The sequence below is a fragment of the Microtus pennsylvanicus genome, chromosome 2 (assembly GCF_037038515.1).
Source record: "Microtus pennsylvanicus isolate mMicPen1 chromosome 2, mMicPen1.hap1, whole genome shotgun sequence".
NCBI classification, from domain to species: Eukaryota; Metazoa; Chordata; class Mammalia; order Rodentia; family Cricetidae; genus Microtus; species Microtus pennsylvanicus.
Window position 1 is genome coordinate 51,530,859 of NC_134580.1, and position 19,844 is coordinate 51,550,702.

General features: G+C 43.7%; 1 protein-coding gene across 1 annotated transcript in view; it reads left to right on the forward strand.

Annotated features, from left to right (window-relative positions):
- Ext1 (exostosin glycosyltransferase 1) overlaps positions 1-10,475 on the forward strand; it is a 276,453-nt gene extending 265,978 nt beyond the window's left edge. The window contains exons 9-11 of the mRNA XM_075961024.1: positions 2,088-2,248; positions 5,350-5,521; positions 10,146-10,475. Coding sequence (XP_075817139.1) covers positions 2,088-2,248; positions 5,350-5,521; positions 10,146-10,331 — 519 coding nt within the window. The 3' untranslated portion in view covers positions 10,332-10,475. The remainder of the gene's footprint in view (positions 1-2,087; positions 2,249-5,349; positions 5,522-10,145) is intronic.
- Positions 10,476-19,844: the final 9,369 nt, after the last annotated feature.

Sequence of the window (19,844 nt, forward strand, 5' to 3'; positions counted from 1 at the left end):
ACATTAGTTTTGAGCACTGGGGATAGTGTAGGTTATTGCAACCTGATCTCAGGTTTCTGGCAAGTACTTTCTATCCCCAGATGTCTTAACCTTCACAGTAATGTTTTGTGATGCCTGTTCTATCACTCACTTCCCTCCCAGTTCCCAGAAGGTTTGGTTTGGGGCAAAGGCCATGTTAAGTCTATATTTGTTTATTTACTTATCCATCCATCCATCTATCTATCTATCTATCTATCTATCTATCTATCTATCTATCATCTGTTTCTATCCCTCCCTCCCTCCCTCCCTCTCTCCCTCCCCTACCTATCTATCTATTTGGTTTTCTGAGACAGGGTTTCTCTGTGTAGCCCTGGCAGCAGCCCTGGAACTCACTATGTAGACCAGGCTGGCCTCGAAATCAAAGAGATACACCTACCTTTGCCTCCCAAGTGCTGGGAATAAAGGCATGTGCCAACACTGCCCAGCCAGTAAAGGTTTTTTTTTTGTTTACTTTTGTTTTGTTTTTTTGTTTTGTTTTGTGTGTGTGTATGTGGAATTAGTTTATGTGATCATGGGGTAGCACTCCCTGTGTGTGAGCCAGGGTCTCAGGAAAGCTGGTATTGTGGTCCCAGCAGGAAAATGATGGTCTGAGAACCAGAATAGACAATGGTTAAGTCACAGTCCAAAGGCAGTAGAAGCTCTTTGTGCAGAAGCTGCAGGGTGGGGGAGACCACAGGGCAGCTGAGATGGTTAAGTAAGTCAGAGCTCTTGCCGTGCAAGCCTAAAGACCTGTGCTTAAAACCTGGGACCCACCCTAAAAAGCCAGATGCGGTGCACATCTGTAATGCCAACACTCCTACAGCATGATGGGACATAGACAGAAGAGTCAACCTGAAGCTTGCAGACCAGCTAGACTGGGGTTCACACTGTGGCAGAAACAAGAGACCTTACCTGAGTGAGGTAGAGGGTAGGGTCAACTCCTGAAAATTCTCTGAGCATGTTTTAAGTTGTGCTTCCCCATCTCTGGCAACCACTGTCTTCCGCGTCAGTGATTTCCCTCAGTCAGGACATCTGGTATTTGTGGAAATGTATCCTGCATGGCCATGGCCCTTTTAGCTGGTTTTCTTTTACAGAGTGTGATGTATCTGAGTTTCAGTCATGTTGTTTTAATGTCACCAGGACCCCACTCTGGCTGGCTGCTTCAATGCCCCGCAGTCCCTCATGTCCATGGGAAGCATTAGATGAGATGCAAAGTATTATGTAAAGAGAAGCAGAGATTATTGTAGGATAGTATAAGACATTCTCAAGACTGAGTGGAAAAGGCCTAAAGACACATTGTAACTCACTCAGACTGTCTTTACAACAACCCTGTGAAGTAGATACTCTTCAGTTCATCAAAGGTTAAACTAAGATACCTTTCCCACTTTTGCTCAATAGTTTCATGGTGACTACCATGCTGGTTTGATCTAGCATCCTGCATGGTCCCCCCTTTTTCTCAGGGACTTCACGGTGGCTGTCATGCTGGTTTAACCTAGTATCCGGCGTCTTCAGACCTGACGTGCCTGCTGTATGCCCTTCGTGATGTCTTCTCTAAGTGCCTGTTGAAAGTTATGCTCGTTACGAAAACTTTTCCATAATGAAAATGCTCCAATTTTAGTCACTTGGGCTTTGCTATGCGCTAGTTACAATGCGTGCTGTATTTCAGTCCCTGGATGTGCACAGGGAATCTGTTCTCATTTACAAAACAGATGCCGCTGTGCTTCCTGTGAATCAATGGTCATGTGTGCCTTTGGGGTGGGGGAGAGGAAAGCAGCCACTTCTTGTTTTTTCTTAGCATGAACATACTAGGATTTCTATAGGACAAGTCAGTAATCTCCCCACCCCCGTACTAATCTTAAGTTTCTTTCATAGGACATTTAAAAAAAAAAACATGTATAATTACAGGGCAAAATGTCAAGCAGTCAGTTTAATTTGCTGATGAATTTGGGGAATTAATGTTTTGAAACAGCCATGGGATTTCGCATTATGACTTAGCAGGGGGAGGTAATGTTTTGTTGACATTTGTTCATGGTGCTGATTGCTTGTTTGGCTCTGACTTTGCCTTGCAGGTGGATTTTGCCTTCACCGTGTGGCAGAGCTTTCCCGAGAGAATTGTGGGGTATCCCGCACGCAGCCATTTCTGGGATAACTCTAAGGAGCGGTGGGGATACACATCCAAGTGGACGAACGACTACTCCATGGTGTTGACAGGAGCTGCTATCTACCACAAGTGAGGAGCCGAGGGTTCTCATGGATGCGCATTGTGTTCGTTTCCGACAACTGCGTTAATAGGAACTTAGGCCAAATTTTGTTAATGACTTTAATGAAAATTAACCAGTGTCCATTCTTGGTTTTTGTTGAAGTAGCAAGTGTGTGCTATGAAGCTTCCTGACTTACTGTATGTCTAGACATTAAGGCAGAGTAGTATTTTCAGTTGAGTCAAGGAATAAAGATACAGTTAGGTTGGGTAGCTGGATATTAAGAGTGGATACCTAAGTATCTACCGTTGAGTAAAATAGAAAAACTCTCTGGCACTGTAGGGCTCATATTCTGATGAGCAGAGAAACATAGATATAGGGAAATGTGGGATAGCAAGAAAAAAAAAACTGATGAAGAGTCAAGTAGCAGGAGTGACAGAGATGGGGCAGGATGGAGAGTGGTCAGGATGATCTCTATCACAGAGATGGGGCAGGATGGGGAGTGGTCGGGATGATCTCCTTCACACAGACGGGGCAGGGTGGGGAGTGGTCAGGATGATCTCCATCACAGAGATGGGGCAGGATGGGGAGTGGTCAGGATGATCTCCATCACACAGATGGGGCAGGGTGGAGAGTGGTCAGGATGATCTCCTTCACAGAGATGGGGCAGGATGGGGAGTGGTCGGGATGATCTCCATCACAGAGATGGGGCAGGGTGGGGAGTGGTCGGGATGATCTCCTTCACAGAGATGGGGCAGGTTGGGGAGTGGTCGGGATGATCTCCTTCACACAGATGGGGCAGGATGGGGAGTGGTCAGGATGATCTCCTTCACACAGATGGGGCAGGATGGAGAGTGGTCAGGATGATCTCCTTCACACAGATGGGGCAGGATGGAGAGTGGTCAGGATGATCTCCTTCACACAGATGGGGCAGGGTGGAGAGTGGTCGGGATGATCTCCTTCACAGAGATGGGGCAGGATGGGGAGTGGTCAGGATGATCTCCATCACACAGATGGGGCAGGGTGGGGAGTGGTCGGGATGATCTCCTTCACAGAGATGGGGCAGGATGGGGAGTGGTCAGGATGATCTCCATCACACAGATGGGGCAGGATGGAGAGTGGTCAGGATGATCTCCTTCACACAGATGGGGCAGGATGGGGAGTGGTCAGGATGATCTCCTTCACACAGATGGGGCAGGGTGGGGAGTGGTCAGGATGATCTCCTTCACAGAGATGGGGCAGGATGGGGAGTGGTCAGGATGATCTCCATCACACAGATGGGGCAGGATGGGGAGTGGTCAGGATGATCTCCATCACAGAGATGGGGCAGGATGGAGAGTGGTCAGGATGATCTCCATCACACAGATGGGGCAGGATGGGGAGTGGTCGGGATGATCTCCATCACAGAGATGGGGCAGGATGGAGAGTGGTCAGGATGATCTCCATCACACAGATGGGGCAGGATGGGGAGTGGTCGGGATGATCTCCATCACACAGATGGGAGGTGCTCAGAAACAAGCAGAAGCAAGAGAAGGTTAACCAAGGCTGTTGTAGCATTGAGAATAGCAAGAATTAACACTCAGAGCAGACAGTGTAGAAACATGGAGAAGAGGGGTGTGATTGGTGACCATGGTGAAGTAGGTGAGCATGTCCAGAAGGCCTTGAAGCCTAGACAGAAGTTGATGTTCCCTTTAGTGGGTAGTTCGGTGCATGGCCTTGAACAGAGCAGATTTCAGGGCTATGTCCCTAGTATCCACTCTGGATACTGTAATGAGAATAGGCAGTAAGATTGTGAAAGAGGGAGGAAGACCTTTTAGGAAGAAATTGGCCATATATATGGGTGATTTATATGGAGCCAGGGACTGAACAATGCTATAAATGGTTTCCACACAGTAGGGATATTTTGTAGCTAATTCAGCATACTTAATCAGAATGTAATGACCACCAAATTTTCTGACTTGAGATCCCAAATGATCGAGTGCCATCAACAGAGAGAATACTACAGATGGAGTAACTTTTTTTAAATGAAAATCTTGCCCCGGGTATGCTACAACACCCAAAAGCTATGTTGAAAAAGTTATAGGCAGAGATATAAAATGGGTAATATTTAAATTTGGTCCATAAAACCAGTAGGTAAGGTCAAATTGCCAGATGAATGAATGTAGAATTAGCATCTCCACTTTCCCACTGAATCATTAATGGAAACCCCCCATATATTATCCCAATGAGGAAAATGTACCAACCGTACCTTAGATTTTAAAATAGAGAATCGAGGCTCTTCTCATCTCGGAGATAAGTCTGAAAATGCCCAAGTATAAACATTGTTCTGAGTAAATCTTGATCTCAGGGCTTCCCCTCCTCCTGCCGCCTTTACATAAATGAATCTGATTCATTCAAGCACTCTGTCTGTCCTATTTGTAAGTAAATGCTTTCACCATCACTTTTCTGTGACAAAACACCCAGCAAAAGCCACCTGACAAAGCAAGTTTGTGTTGGCTCACAGTTTGCCAACAGTGCATCATGGTGTGGGAGGTCCTGGCGGCAGGAGTGGGAGGCATCTCTAGTTAGGGGGCAGAGAGAGATGAACGCTGCTGCTCAATGCACGTTCTTATCTTTGTTCAGTCTTGGTCCCCAGCCCGTGGATAGTGCTGTCCACATTCAAGGGGCATCTTCCCCGCTGTTTTCAACCTTTCTGGAAATATTCTTATAGACACACCCCCAGCGGTGTGTTTCCATGGTGATTCGTAATGGCACCAAACTGGCCCCGAGGATGGTCATCTCCATTGTCATCACAGCCTTGTAGCGTTCAGTTTCTCTCTTCAGCTGACCATGCCTCATAACTAGGTTTTGATTGGCAAGCAAGATCTGTGCCCCTGTGGATCTCTGTGCCTTGGTTCCTCATCTGTAAAATAAGGATAATAATATAATAACATCTGCCTCATAGATTTCTTATTCAGGTTAGATGAGGCATTTCTGGTTAAAGGCCTGAGAATATGATTTGGCTTGTAGTGTGTGCTATGGAAAAGATAGCATTCAGTAGCATGCTCAGGGTTTCAGAGAGTGACAATGTGTGAAGTCTACCTGTCTTCATGTAATGCTGTCCCCCTAAACGGCTTTCCCTTGTCGTTTACAGATATTATCACTACCTGTACACCCATTACCTGCCAGCCAGCCTGAAGAACATGGTAGACCAACTGGCCAATTGTGAGGACATTCTCATGAATTTCCTGGTGTCTGCTGTGACAAAATTGCCTCCAATCAAAGTGACCCAGAAGAAGCAGTATAAGGAGACAATGATGGGACAGGTAAGACCAAAGAACTTTCTTCCCAAGGCCACACGGCTGGGTATTCCTCCACTTTATCTAGCGATGTCATAAGGGAACACGAAAATAAGCCGCATCTGAAAGCCGTGAAGGAAGGAGTGATTGACACTTGGATAATTAAGAATATAAAGCTCTTAGGAAGCCCATAGTGGGACATGACAGTGACATGGTCTTAGAGTTTGGCTAGTCCCTTTGGGCTATTATAACAGAAGCTACATAGAGTTGAGGCTTAGGTTACAAACATTTATTTCTCCTACCTGCGAAACCCGGGAATTCCAAAATTGAGGTGTCAGCAGTCCTAATACCTCTAGAGAAGCCACACTGAGATTTATGGGTGGCCATCTGCTTGTCGTGTCCCTGTGTGGTAGAAGGCTCTCTGGTGTCAACCCATTCTTGATGATTGTGCCTTCTTGAACCAGACTCCTCCAGATGCCCCACTTAACTGATCCTCATATACAGGATCAGACACCAGTGTTTTCCGGGAAGAAGTAACATTCAGTCCGCAGCAGAGTTAAAGGTCTCCAGTGAATTTATGTCAGTTTACTGCAGATGCCTGCAGTAGAGCAAGCAACCCTCTTAACAGTCTTCGGCGATTGGTCTTCAGTTGAGCAAATATCATAGTGAAATTCTAGAAGTCACTCTGCCCATTTTTAGTTCTAGAACTAGCACATGTAAGCTCTGGGCAAATCACCTTCTGAAATTCTCATGGCTCATCTTTAAAGTAAAATGATAAAATCCTTTTCATGAAATTGATACAGTTGTTAAAGTACAGCCCAATGTCTTCTTGGGTCATAAACTTTCATGATAAAGATACCTTAATGGAAAAATCACCCAAGTCCCCCCATTTACAGGCAGAAAAACTGGGACTAGACAATTGAACTTCTTGCTCCAAGTACCCCAAGCTGTTGAGACCTGAGAATGGAATCCTCGTCTCTTACCCTCTGCTGTTCTCCAGTACCCCAGTTGCAAGTGTCAGGCTTTCTCTGGCAGAGCCAATACTGCATGTAATAAATGACACGTAGCTGGGGCTGGCACGCAGGTGGTAGAGTGCCTACTTAGCCTAAGGAGGCCGAGTTCCGTGCCCAGCACCATATAAACTGGATATGGTAGTCCATGCTTAGAATCCCTGCACTTGGGAGGTGGGGACACGATCGGAAGTCATTCTTGACTACAGAGTGGATGTGAGCTACAAAGCAAGACCCTGCCTCTAAATAAATAAATAAAATAAATAGATAGATAGATAAGTAAGCAAGTAAAGAGGTGGGGGTAGAGTAGGTTAAGGTAATTCCCACCAAGGCTGCAGACCTGAGTTCCCTCCGTGGACCCACATGATGGGAGGGAAAAAACCAACTCCCACAGCGTCCTTCTGACCTCTATATATGCAAGCTGTGGCAAGTACAAGCTCCAGGGCTCCACCCCATGCCACACACACATACACACACACACACATACACACACACACAAGTAAATAACAAACAAACAAATAGATGTGACTTTTAAAAATCAATGAAGAGTTGAAATCCAGCTATTACTTCTACCCAGGCTAAATCATGGCGTACCAAGCGTGATTAAAATGAATCCTCAATGTGAATGTCGTGGGGCATAAGTGACTCCTGCCTGTTAGCTCAACAGGAGACGGAGACAGAAGTTCTGGCCATGAGGGTTCTAGACCAGCCCCAGCTACAGAGTGCTCAAAGCTCAGGATAGCATATCTTCAAAAAGTCAACAAAACCAAACAAATGGCACTATCGCCAGCATCGGGAGCCTGATTGTGTCGATTCAGTGGCTTGAGGTTTGTAGTGGCGCTGGCTTTAAATCTAAATTTTGCAAAGGAAACTTTAGCAAGCTCTTACGGCACCCTTCTTGTCTGGGTTTTTCCTTATTCAATAATTGTAGCAAGAGAAAAAACAGTATTGGCAGGATTTTCAGTTATATTGGTATCCTTCAGTGTTTACTGAGAACACACATGTCCAGACAGTATTAGAAGTCCTGATTATGGAGAAAATACCCATTCTTTCTGAGCAAAGACTACTAGGAAAGATCTTCCCTCCTTTAACTACTGAAATAACAGGCAGGGGCATTTGCAAGGATTTCCAATCATTAAGACCAAAACACTTCGAATCCAAGCAGCGTGCATTGCCTACTGCATACCCAGATGTTTTGTCACAGAACACACTAGCTCACAGAGTCGTAACATTCTGTTCAGACTGTTTGCTCCGAGACAGTTTGAGACTCCTCTGAAGCTGTGCACTCATCCAAGGTGGACTGCCGCTAGCGGCTTAGCGGTGGCTTCTGTGACCTTGCCATACATTTGCCTGGTTGCACGTAATGCGCATGTCCAGTAACATATTTTAGAGACAGTTCTAAACTGGATGCTCCGTTTGTTTCCATGTACCCAGGTAGTATAGTGTATTCGAGCCCCTCTTTCTGTCATGCAAATTATTTTTATTAATGATTGTGTCCTTGGAACAAATGAATATTGTTTTGAGCTGATGCTGTTATTAGATTGGAAACATTTTTGTTTGTTTGTTTGTTTGTTTGTTTTGCTTTGTTTTTAGTATTTGTTGGTTGCATTGGAATCAATCAAAATGAACCAAAGTTCTTGACAGTTTTTCCGTTTGCATGTGTGCACATTTGCCTGACTTGGGACTGGCCCTTTGGAGTGAGCAGACCAATCCGAAATGGACCCAAGTGCCATTAACTTTAGAACAGTGATGCTCAGCCTTCCTGATGCCGCGACCCGCTAATACAATTCCTCGGGTTGTGGCGACCCACAGCCAGAAAGTTATTTGTTCTGGCTTTATAACTGTAATTTGCTACTATTAGGAATCGTTATGTAAATCTCTGTGTTTTCCAATGATCTTAGGCAGTCCCTAACGTCATTCGACGTTCCCCCAAAGGGATTGCAACACACATGTAGGGAGCTCCTGCCTTGAAGACTGTCTCCTCTATCGGGAACTCAGTCAGTTATCTTAATCCTTTGCCTTTCTGGGACTGGTGAAGGTGATTTCTCCCAGCATAGATGCTAGAAACCAGAACCTTCCTTCTGCCTCCGTCTAGCCTCCAGCAGATAACTGCATCTTCCTCGGACCAGCTGTGACTTGGGGAGCCCCTCCACCTTGTTGCTGGGAGGCTCCGAAGTGCTTCCTGGAAACACTTCACAAGCCGTGTTTTCATACTCCGCTGCTTAGAGCTAACTTGACATTTGTATTTATCACGTTGTTTTCAAGCATGTTGATACTTGTGATTCTAAAGTGACTCTGAGTGCTTCTTTCTCTAGAAGGCACTTTTCATTAAAGTGTGTTTCTAAATACACATACACGCGCGCACGCACACACACGTAATAAACAGTTGCTTGTTTATGTTTATGGTGTGTGTGTATGTATGTGTTTTATCCCATAATTGAACAACTTTTTTCTTTGTTCACAAAACATACTTGTGAAATAAAACCTTTAGTTGTTCTCTTTAAATTTTCAGCACATCCTTTGGGATTTTCTCTTAGTATCAATCATTTATGTGGTCTAAATATTTGTGACCAGCTTTAGGGGCAACATAATTAAAAAGATGGTAGCCATTTTATTTTTAACTTCAATAACTTTTTTCTGAGTGAGCACCTGATGTTTAAAACAATAATCTTAGGGGTTTAGTAGCATTGAAAAGACAGACAATTGTTAGGTTCTGGGCAGAATTTTAAGATTTTTGTGTTTAGTCATGCTTTGTAGGCATAGACTGTGTGTCATTGGATCTGAGACCCTCTCGTACCTCAGGGGTCATCTCAGTAGAGAAGTCTATAAGGGAGTGTGGGTTCTTGTGTGCCGGACAGCACTAGCCCGAGTCTAGTGTAAGAGCTTCATTTTGTTCTACGTCTTCTTAACAAGCCATTCGACGGGAATTTAGTAAAGGTGGAAGGTTAGATGCATAGGAGTGAACCCAGAGTGGGACTTCTATCAATTCATGTCTCCACACCAACCATGTTAACAACAGCATTTAGAGGGCTGGAGAGATGTCTCCGCCATTGAGACTGCTGCTTCCCTTGCACAGGACCAGATATTAGTTCCGGCATCTGTGTCAGATGACTAGATACAACCTTGTGTCACTCCATCTCCACGGCATCTCCTGCTGTCTTCTGGCTTCCAAGGACACCCATACACACCCACATGAGCTTATATACATAGTCTCACACACGCAAATAAAAATAAATTTGTGGTTAAGGAAGTTTCATGGAAGGATTTAGAAAACTATCTTAGAAGCAGTGAGTTCTTTGTGAGCCCTACCATCCAGCTCCAGAGACAAAAAGGAATGTGCTGTTTAGTGACCATAGTAGTTGAGGGTCCGTTGGTAAAGATCCATCATTCTTTTACATGGGCATTAGTCGGCTCAGAAAGCTTCAGAGGATTAGGTATGTTTGGACATTGGTGGAGTTGCCATATCTCAAGACCACTTCAGTCAGAGGTAAGTCAGTGTGCCTGAACCGTGCCTTCTGCCGGCTCTGCCGATGGACAAGCGTGGCAGCCAGGCCCCACATTCTGCTGCTGGCCTGGACGGAGATCCTGCACCGCACTGTGTCCTCTCTCACTGGCTCCCTTGTTTGTCTCCCTCTCCACAGACTTCCCGGGCTTCCCGCTGGGCTGACCCTGACCACTTTGCCCAGCGACAGAGCTGCATGAACACGTTTGCCAGCTGGTTTGGCTACATGCCGCTGATCCACTCTCAGATGAGGCTAGACCCAGTCCTCTTTAAAGACCAGGTCTCCATTCTGAGGAAGAAATACAGAGACATTGAACGGCTTTGAGGGATCCCACTGCGTGGGGGAGGGGAAGAAGATGGGACTGAGTCCAGCTGCTCTCTCTTCCCAGTGCAGATCCGTTCATCGAGGGAGCCAGACTGTGCCAAGTATAAAAAAAAATTAAAAAAAAAAACAACAAACCTTAGATGAACACAATGACAAGAGTAGCAAAGGCCAGTGAGAACTCAGCTGGAATCCTGGCTCCTGGGACTGCACCAGACTGCTCCATTCACCTCACTGGCTTCTGTGTCCCACAACTAGGTTGTGTACAGTTTAATTATGGAACATTAAATAATTATTTTTGAAATGATTGCTATGCAGGTTTAAACTTTTTTAATGATCAAAACTATTAAAAACCAGAGTTCTTTCTTTAATCAAAATTGTGTTGGCTGTGAATGTTTCCAAGCTGCTGCTCCCTTCGCTCCGGACATCCATTGCCCCGGGTCCCCCAGGCTTTCATGCCGTGACAGACACAGATGTCATGGGAGCACATTCAGTTTATTGGTCATAGTGTCAGCAGAGAACGGGGCATACACTAAGATGGGGTCATAGTCTAATTTTACCAGTGCAAATTGTATGCTCAGATCCCCCTTGGTCTCTAAAATATTGCTGCATGAGAGAAAGTATTGACTCCAGGTAGGCAGTCCTAACTAAAAGCTTTTTGTCAGAGATGCTATAAAGTATCATAATCTTTTTATGTGTGTGTGGGGATTAGTATCTAGCAAAGCCTAGTAGATTTCAGAATTGCACAAGGCACCAAACAACCCACCAGCATGTTGGTGATGGAAATATTCTCCCACAGCTGAAACCCAATACTTCCTAATGGTTGACATGTATGTTCAACCACTCACCCAGATATCAGATGATCTGGGGAACCCTATGCTTTAGAGGCTGAGGGCGGGGGATGAGTTCATATTATTTATAAGACAAGCAAACGGTTTAATATTTGTGAAAAAGTCAAGTTGCAAAATCTTCTGTTGAGAAAAAAGTGATTGTGTGTAACTCCACATCATTTAACAGGAGGATGCTGGGAAGTCACTGAGGGTGTGCCTTGCCATGGAACTCTTATCCCAGTTTCGGTTAAACATTGTTTTAAGCAAAAATTTGGCAATCAAATTAATCAGAAACAAATGTGTGAAGAAGACTTCCTTGGGTTTTGAAACATGGAAGGAAATTTAGTTGTGCTTCATGTTAAAGTTCGAGACCAGCCTGGTCTACAAGAGCTAGTTCCAGGACAGGCTCCAAAACCACAGAGAAACCCTGTCTCAAAAAAACCAAAAAAAAAAAAAATACTTTGACCCCCACAAAGGCGGTCTTCAGTTTGTGATGCTGGAACATTAAGAACACACACACATACAATGCCACGAAGCAGCTCCCCACGAAACATGGAGGCTTCTGGCATTAAAAGTCTGTTTCTACTTGAAAGAGCCCAAACAGGATAAGGTGTAGCTAGATGATTAGGGAACTACAGAGTAATCCAAGGGCGCTTTAGTTTCATTTTTCTCCATGAACCCTCAAACATTTTATGCATTCACTTCCGATTTCCTCTTAGAAACATTCATCTGGCCCAGGTCAGTACACACCAGATAAATCCAGTGGCCTCAAATTCATCCTTTCTTTGTAGACATAAGGAGAGAAAGGAACCAGCCTATTACCTTGGAGGCGGTGCCGTGCACTAGAATGGATGAAGGTGTTTGCTGAGGTCCTGCGCAGTGACTCCATTGCCTGCCCAGCCACAGAGCAGGGACCAGAGCCATGTTGTGAGCCGTGCACTGGCTCGGAAGTCCACTCAGAGGGGACTTTTCTGCAACTTTGTGGCCCACAAACACCTCTGTACACAACTCACTCATCATGTGTGACCCATCGTTAGCCTTCTTTCAAACATGGGGCATTCCTTAAGTAGATGTGATGTATCTTTAAGTATTTCTCCATATCTAATTCTGAGGTTCACAGTGTCTGTCAATGAAACGCTCCCCAGCTACTTCCTATGACCTGCAATTCTTAGCATGTTAAAGGGTGAACAGCGAATCACATTTGCACATTGGTGGAGGACTTTTCAGAACGGCAGTATGACGCCTGTCTTTCTCCTTTCCAAACATGGATGTAACATTTTTGTTTAGCCACCACAAACTAAGCTGAAACTGAAGTTGTCACCTTGGCTCGCAAAGCAGCGTCCCTCATTATACCAGTCACTCCCATGAGTGGATTCGGGGAACTGCCTTTCCAGGTGTACCTGTGACAACGCTCACAGGGCACACCGTCCCCACAAGTAACATGTGCCATAATTACAATCGAGAACAGGGACTGGCACACTTTTCATCCCCTTTAAATCTCCACGGTTGCGTTTTCTGTCATTCTCCTGAGTAATTCTCTCTGGGATGCCGGCTAGCATGTTCTTCTCTCATTTGGAAGCTACAGCTGGGGATTGAACAATGCTAAGCAAATCAGTGAGGCCCAACAGCAAGATGTAATTTTAATTCTCCGAGGAAAGAGTTGTAGATTGCATTGCAGCAAGTTGACAAATCACGGCCATTGCTGTAGGATGTCAGGAGTTATCTCTCAGCTGGCTCTAATGATAACCAGGGGTCCCTAAGTGGGCCAACATGTGTTGAGTTGGTGAGATGCCAAGGGCAGAGAGTATAGCACAAACCGTCTAATGAATTGCATGAAGAGATTCCATAGAGGACTCAGCCACTTATGATATTCACACATTTTTCCCAACCCTACATTAGCACCTGTGTTCTTCCAAATAAGTGTTTTAAAAGTTGACTGTGTTTGTATGAAAAGACTGAGATAGCCATCAAGGTTTACATGTACATTATGTGTTAAGCATATCACTTTTGTTGGCAAAATGACAAAAATGACCCAAAGTTGAGACTGTAGGGAAAAAAAATTCATGCAATAATCCTTGTAGTCGTATCACAAACCACAACACAGCGAGGCGGTCTTACCAAGGTATGTGGGCCTATGTCTCAGAGATGCCGCCGCCGAAGAAAGGGAAATCTCGTGCCTGGATTCTAGTGTGCATTGCAGTTTAACTTCTTCTTCCAAATGGTGCTCACAGAAGGACCAATCCCAGCGGTGTCCTTCAGTTTCCCTTTTGAAAATGATTTTTGCTTTTCATTACAGTAGGCTATGTTAGCCTTTATTCTGGTGGTTCTCAAAGTCCTGGTGACTTGAAGGAATATTGTGCCGGTGGCCTTTCATAAAGGCTGCTGAACTTTAATTTAATCAGGGGTGAGATGAGTGATGTGAGCAGATCTATGTACTATATAAAAAAAAATAGGGTGCTTGATTTAACAACTAATGAATGTTGACTCAGACTCGTTGAAAGACAGAGAGAAGGCAGAAAGACTCATCTGGGGAGAAGCTGAATGAGACTCATGCTCGACAAGATGAGATATGATTGCTAGTCCCAGAGCGAGCTTCCTTCACCTGGAAATACCAAATGTTCCTAGGGGTCTCTGAAAGCTCCAACTTTAAGGGTATCAGCTCTTGCTATGAACTCTCAGATAAAACTGTTCCTGCCTTCTAATCGTTGCTACCGTCGGCATATAGCCAGTGCATCGGTTCTGTACTTCTTAAATTCATTTACCTGCTTTCTATTTATGACGGACAAGGGCTTTGAAATGCTTCTGCCATTGTTGACTAGATGCCACCAACCAAGTCCTTTTGTTGCCACCAGCTTTTCTCTTTTCAATCTTGATGGGAATAAAGTTGGTCTGGGTTAAGTTCTCAGTGAATAAACATGAATATGGAACTGCATTCAACTCATCTCACTTAGTATTTGGAATTCGTCATGTGGAGATGAAATTATTTCTAGACTCACGGTTTCTAGTTTTAAAAGAGGTGATGTGGGACAGAGCATCCTAAGAGGGTTCTACCCCATCAATTCAGTAATAATATCCAGAAGCTCTGGATAGAGGGTCTGTTGATGTTGAGAGTGAAAGTGGTTTCTGGCTGGAAGCCATCTCTCTTCTTTGTTCTTTCCCAAAAACAAAGGGTGCTGTTTTACTTTACTTGGCTGGAACTATAGTTGTCAGTATCTTAGAGTACCAATATTTTCTATACCAAGAGCATGGATGAGATACCGCAAATGGCCCTTCTTCCCCCTACCTCCCAAAAATAGGTGGGAAGGCAACGATGAGCAAGCTGAACCCTGGGGAAGGCAGTCTCACCCTGGTTTAAACTGAGTCAAGCTAGCCTCTGAGTCATGCTATTTTTGTAATGATTTGCGTTTCAGGCCTCAAAGGTCATTTGATTTCTGCCATAGCGTTCTGTTCTACAGGGACACATTTCTCTCATTTCAGTTGTAATTATTCCTAAAATTATGGCCATGCAAATGACCTGATTACCATGTAATGAACTTGTATATTAATGCTGCGGAAAAACAATGTATAGGGTTTGTTGAGGGTTAGAAAAAAAGAAAGACCTAGAAACTGGAACTGTTTTAGAGGACAAACTGTAACAGAAACGTAACCCTTATTTTGTATACAATGCGCACTTGGGACAGTTTCTAATATGTTGCCCATGTTTTTGTAGTGTCAACACAGGTCTTTTCTGGAGTGTTTTCCCCCTTTGTTACAGAGTTTTAATGATTTAGTGCAATGGAGTCCCAAAGTGTGTGAGAGAGTGCAAGAAATCTCAAAGCCATAGATCTTGATTTACTTCACTGACCTGTGTAACTTTTTGTCTGGGTTTTGCCATCCAAGATAGATTGTTTTATAGAGTATCACCAAAGACTTTTTCCTTCAGATTTATAGAAGAAAAAAAGAGAAATTATTAATAAACGACATGACTTTTCATCTGTGTGGTTCTCGTTCCTTCTTTTCTCTTGGGCACAGAAGGATTCTGGTTCCAGAAAGAAGGGATGTTTTGGGAACCCTAAAGCTTCCATGAGGGTTCTGGGGAAGTCAGGCAGATGAGGTTCTATTGAGTATGCTGGGTGGAGGCCTGACTCTCACAGCCTGGCTGCAGCCCAGCACCCCATAACAGCCATCTTCCAGGCCAGATGCAGCTGGTCCTGTTGGAAGCAGGCCAGAATGAATATGGTGGTGTGCCCAGTTCACAGCGTTCCTCTACATGGATGCTGGGACAAAGTGGCAGGGATGGCCCCCGAGCATCTGGAGCCTGACAGCTGTGGCCATTACCCCCCTTGGTTCCAACTACTGCCTGGAGCTCATGAATTACTGGCTGGCAAATTATTTATTAGACGGGCATTTCTCAAAAGGGTTTATAAATGGCTCCAGGTGTGCCGCGGCTACCATTCAGGGCCATGGCAGTGAGGCTGGGTGGTGGTAATGGACCCCTTTCACATGCTCCTTTCCCTTTTCCTCTCACCATCCTTTTCACCCAAGTGGTATGTCCTACCCATCTCTGCTGCTCTTCTACCTTCTACATATTTTTATGGGAAAATATAAGTCACCAACTTATATCTTTGCAATATTTGCAATAGAGACGAAAAGGCAAATTACATTTGGGAGTATTATGACATCCACCAAAGTTTGTGTTATGTATTTCAATTATATTTTAAGTGTGACAAAATAGGTGTGTGTGTACAACTACCATATCTATGTTATATATATATATATATATATATCAAGCACTTTGTGAAGTTAGGATGTGGTTGGAGAAGGCAATTGTAAGACACATCAGTGTTAGTTTAGAAGTGGCTGTGCCTTTTCTTGAGTTCCAAACTTGCAAAATCTGGCCTCAGAATATGACTAATGATAGACTCATCCCCCAGTTGTAGGACAAATGAGAAGGCTAGTTGGATGAGTTACTTTTAAATTTGGTCCCAGCCCACCTCCCAGATGTTTCAACGAGAGCCATGGCTTGCAGAAATACCTTGAGCAAATTACAGATTACAGATGGAGCTGCTTTATGGCCCGCACAGCTCCACTAAGTACACTGGTGAGAGGATTGGAAGTTATTTGTGGATACTGAGTCATCCTCTGCCGGCCTCCCCCAACTTTGAGTTATCTCTCTGGCTTGCAGAACTCAAGGCATTGCAAGGAGTAAAGCAATGTACCCACTCTTCTAGATGCAGCTATGCTCCGCTGGATATAGAAGAGATCCAGCACTCCTCACCTGGCTCAGCAGATTCAACACTTGCCAGTTTTTAACCTCATACATATTAACTGTCCAAGCTTTCTGGCTAAAAACATCCTTTGGTACACACATACCTAAACTAGAATCTTGACTTTTTCTCTGTAGATATGTAACTTCATTAAAATTCTTCTAATGTTCTATGCCTTGGTTTTTTCATTTTAGTATCACTATATACCTCATAAAGTTCTCACAAGGACATGAATTAATAAGTATAAAGTTATTTAAATATAGCACCTAGTATAAGCAGTATGTAATTCTCACCTATTATTAATAATCAGTATTTTTCCAAAAGAACTTCTGTTTAACTCTTTTCCTTGACCTATAAGGAAAAAAACTATCTTAATGTTTAGGATTTTATAAACATTGAACCCTGGTCTTTCTCATATCATGGGCACCTCTTATTTTCCATTAAAATCATGTTTTAGTGCCTACCCAAATGAAGTCATCACAGCATTCAGGAATAAGCCATCCATCTGCAGAAATTATGCTAAACTGCATTTGTATTTTCTGGCTGAACTTCCTGGAGGGGGCTCTGTTTTGCGTTCTCGGTGGAATATGTTTGAGGTAGCTCAGGACTTAAATGAAGCTTGGGTGTTAATCCTTATTGTTTTTCCTTTCCTGATGGTTTAAATTGTGTGAAAGAAGATATAATTCTTGTCAACCTGTAAATTATTTGCCAAGTTTTGAATTTCTATTCCAAACGGAACATAAATAACCTGATTTTCTTGGCCAGATCTACTTATAAAACTGGCCAAAATGTGTCTCTAATCAGACAGGAACGGACTGTCCTATGTTAGAGTAGAAAAATGTCAAGTGGGAATAATGAAACTCTGAGATTTTAACTATTCCCCACTGATTCAAATATACACGTTGTTCTACAACACACTTTTATAAATAAAATACAAATTTGAATGCCTGCATAATACTCCATTACGCAGTTATTCGATACATGTCGTATTTTAACCCAACTTTTAACAATTAGAATTGCAGCAGTTTTATAATTTCTGATCAGATGTGTTTAGTAGGTTGAGCCAATGCTGTGGCAAATATTTCTAGATATAAATCTTTGTTCATATCTGTGTCCATTCTTTCAGGGTAATTCATAGACTGTGATGTTGGCATTTAAAACATTATAAATGTTTTAAAGGATTTTGCAGAAGAGTTACAGCTCATTTCAATAGAGCATATTGGAAGAAAAGGTAAACTTAACTAAAAGAAAGACATAGGATTGAGGGAGGAAGTGTGTGTGTGTGTGTATATATATATATATGAAATTAGCTTATTAATTTTGGTTGGCCAGTAAGTTGTCAGATTGATGAGTCAATAATGATCTGATGCTGGGCCACAATGGCTAAAGACCTATGGTTTGGACTTTATGAAAAATCTGCATCAAAATATTATATCATAATTATGTTTGACTATTAAAAATATAGAGATCCTTGTTTTTAACAGCTGAGTAATATTCCATCATGTAAATGTACCGTATTTTCTGTATCCATTCTTAGATTGAGGGACAGCTAGGTTGTTTCTAGTTCCTGGCTATTACAAATTAAGTTGCTATGAACATAGTTGAGCAAATGCCCTTGTGGTATGATTGAGTATCCTTTGGGTGTGTGCCCAAGAGTGGTATTTATGAGTCTTGAGGTAGATCGATACTCAATTTTATGAGAAACTGCCATATTGATTTCCAAAGTTGGCTGTACAAGTTTGCACTCCCACCAGCAATGGAGGAGTGTTCCTCTTGCTCCACATCCTCTCCAGCATAAGCTGTCATTTGTGTTTTTGATCTTAGCCCTTCTGAAGGAAATTTGAAGGCAAATGGATGGAACTAGAAAAATATCATCCTGAGTGAGGTAACCCAGATCAAGAAAGACAAACAAGATATGTACTCACCCATAAATAGATATTAAATGAAGAGGATATACATGTTATAATCCACAGACCCAAGGAGGCTACATAACAAGATGGGCACAAGGGGGGCACATGGGTCTTCCCAGGAAAGGGAAACAGAGGAGAGCTCCTAGCTAGACTGGGGTTTGGTGAGCATGGGAACTTGAGGGATTGGGTTCTGGGTGGATGGAGAGGGAAAGTGCTGAGAGAGATGACTGGAAATGGGGGCTTTACAGAGTGTGGTGGAAGCCTGGTGCAAGGGAAACGTCCAGTACTCTACAAGGATGACCCCAGTTAAGATTCCTGACAGCAGTGGTGCATAGCCTGAACTGCCATCCCCTGTGATCAGATCGGTGACTTCCGCGATTGTCATCAGAGAGCCTTCATCCAGGGACTGAGGGAGGCAGATTCAGAGACCCACAGTCAAACATTGGGCCAAGGCTGGGGAGTCCTACTGAGTTGAGGGAGTAGGGATTGTAGGAGTCGGGGGCGGGGGCTGGGACATCTGAGGAAAACCCACAGAAATGGCTAGCCTGGCTTATGGGAACTCAGAGTCTGAACCAACAGCCAGGGAGCCTGCATGTGACAGACCTTGGCCCTCTGTGTATATGTGACAGTTGTGTAGCTTGGTCTATTTGTGGGACTCCTGGCAATGGGAACTGTGGCTGTCCCTGGTGCTTTGTCTGGCTGTTGGGAACCTATTCCTTATGCTGGACTGCTTTGCCCAGTCTGAATACAGGGGAGGTGCTCGGTCTTATGGCAACTTCATTTACTATGCTTTGCTGATGACCATGAGAGGCCTGTCTTCTTCTGAGTGAATACAGAGGAGGGGTAGATTGATGGAGGGTGCAAGGGTGGTGGGGGCAGGAAGTGAGAGGAGAGGAAGGAGGGGAGGTTGTGGTTGGGATGCTAAATAAATAATTTAATTTAAAAAATACGGAAGTTCAACCTCATACTTGAGTCATAGAAAATGAATAACTAGCTGGTGCTTTCCTACAAGCTTTGTTCTTACTGGCTAGCTCTTACAGTGCCGAAAGGTGAGGTACACACTACCAGAGGAGAAAAGGAATCATTGATATCCCCCAGCTGTGAAGCCCGTTATAAAAACAACCTGCCTGATAAGAGAAGTCCACTGTGAAATAGTGGCATGCGTGCTGTGGGACTAACTAACTAACAACTTCTGAAAGATTACATTTAAGTCCCACTTCATGAGATGGAGCCAAAACTCGACACTGTCAATGAAGCTAAGAACCCGTGGCATCCATGGGGAAACTGTTATTATTCTGCTAAGTGGAAACAGCAATGAAATGACCAGTGACTTACTGTGCTCATAGATCATTGTATAACAGCTCTCATCAAAGAAGCTTCTGTTTTCAGTAGATTGCAGTTAACACAGAAAATTCCAACTGGTTAATGTGTAGAGAATAAGAAATTTCAGAATTCTCAGCCCTAAACATGATGTGAATACCATACTGCTCCCTCGAGGCTCAGGAATCCTTGCTGAAGAGTGAGAAGCAA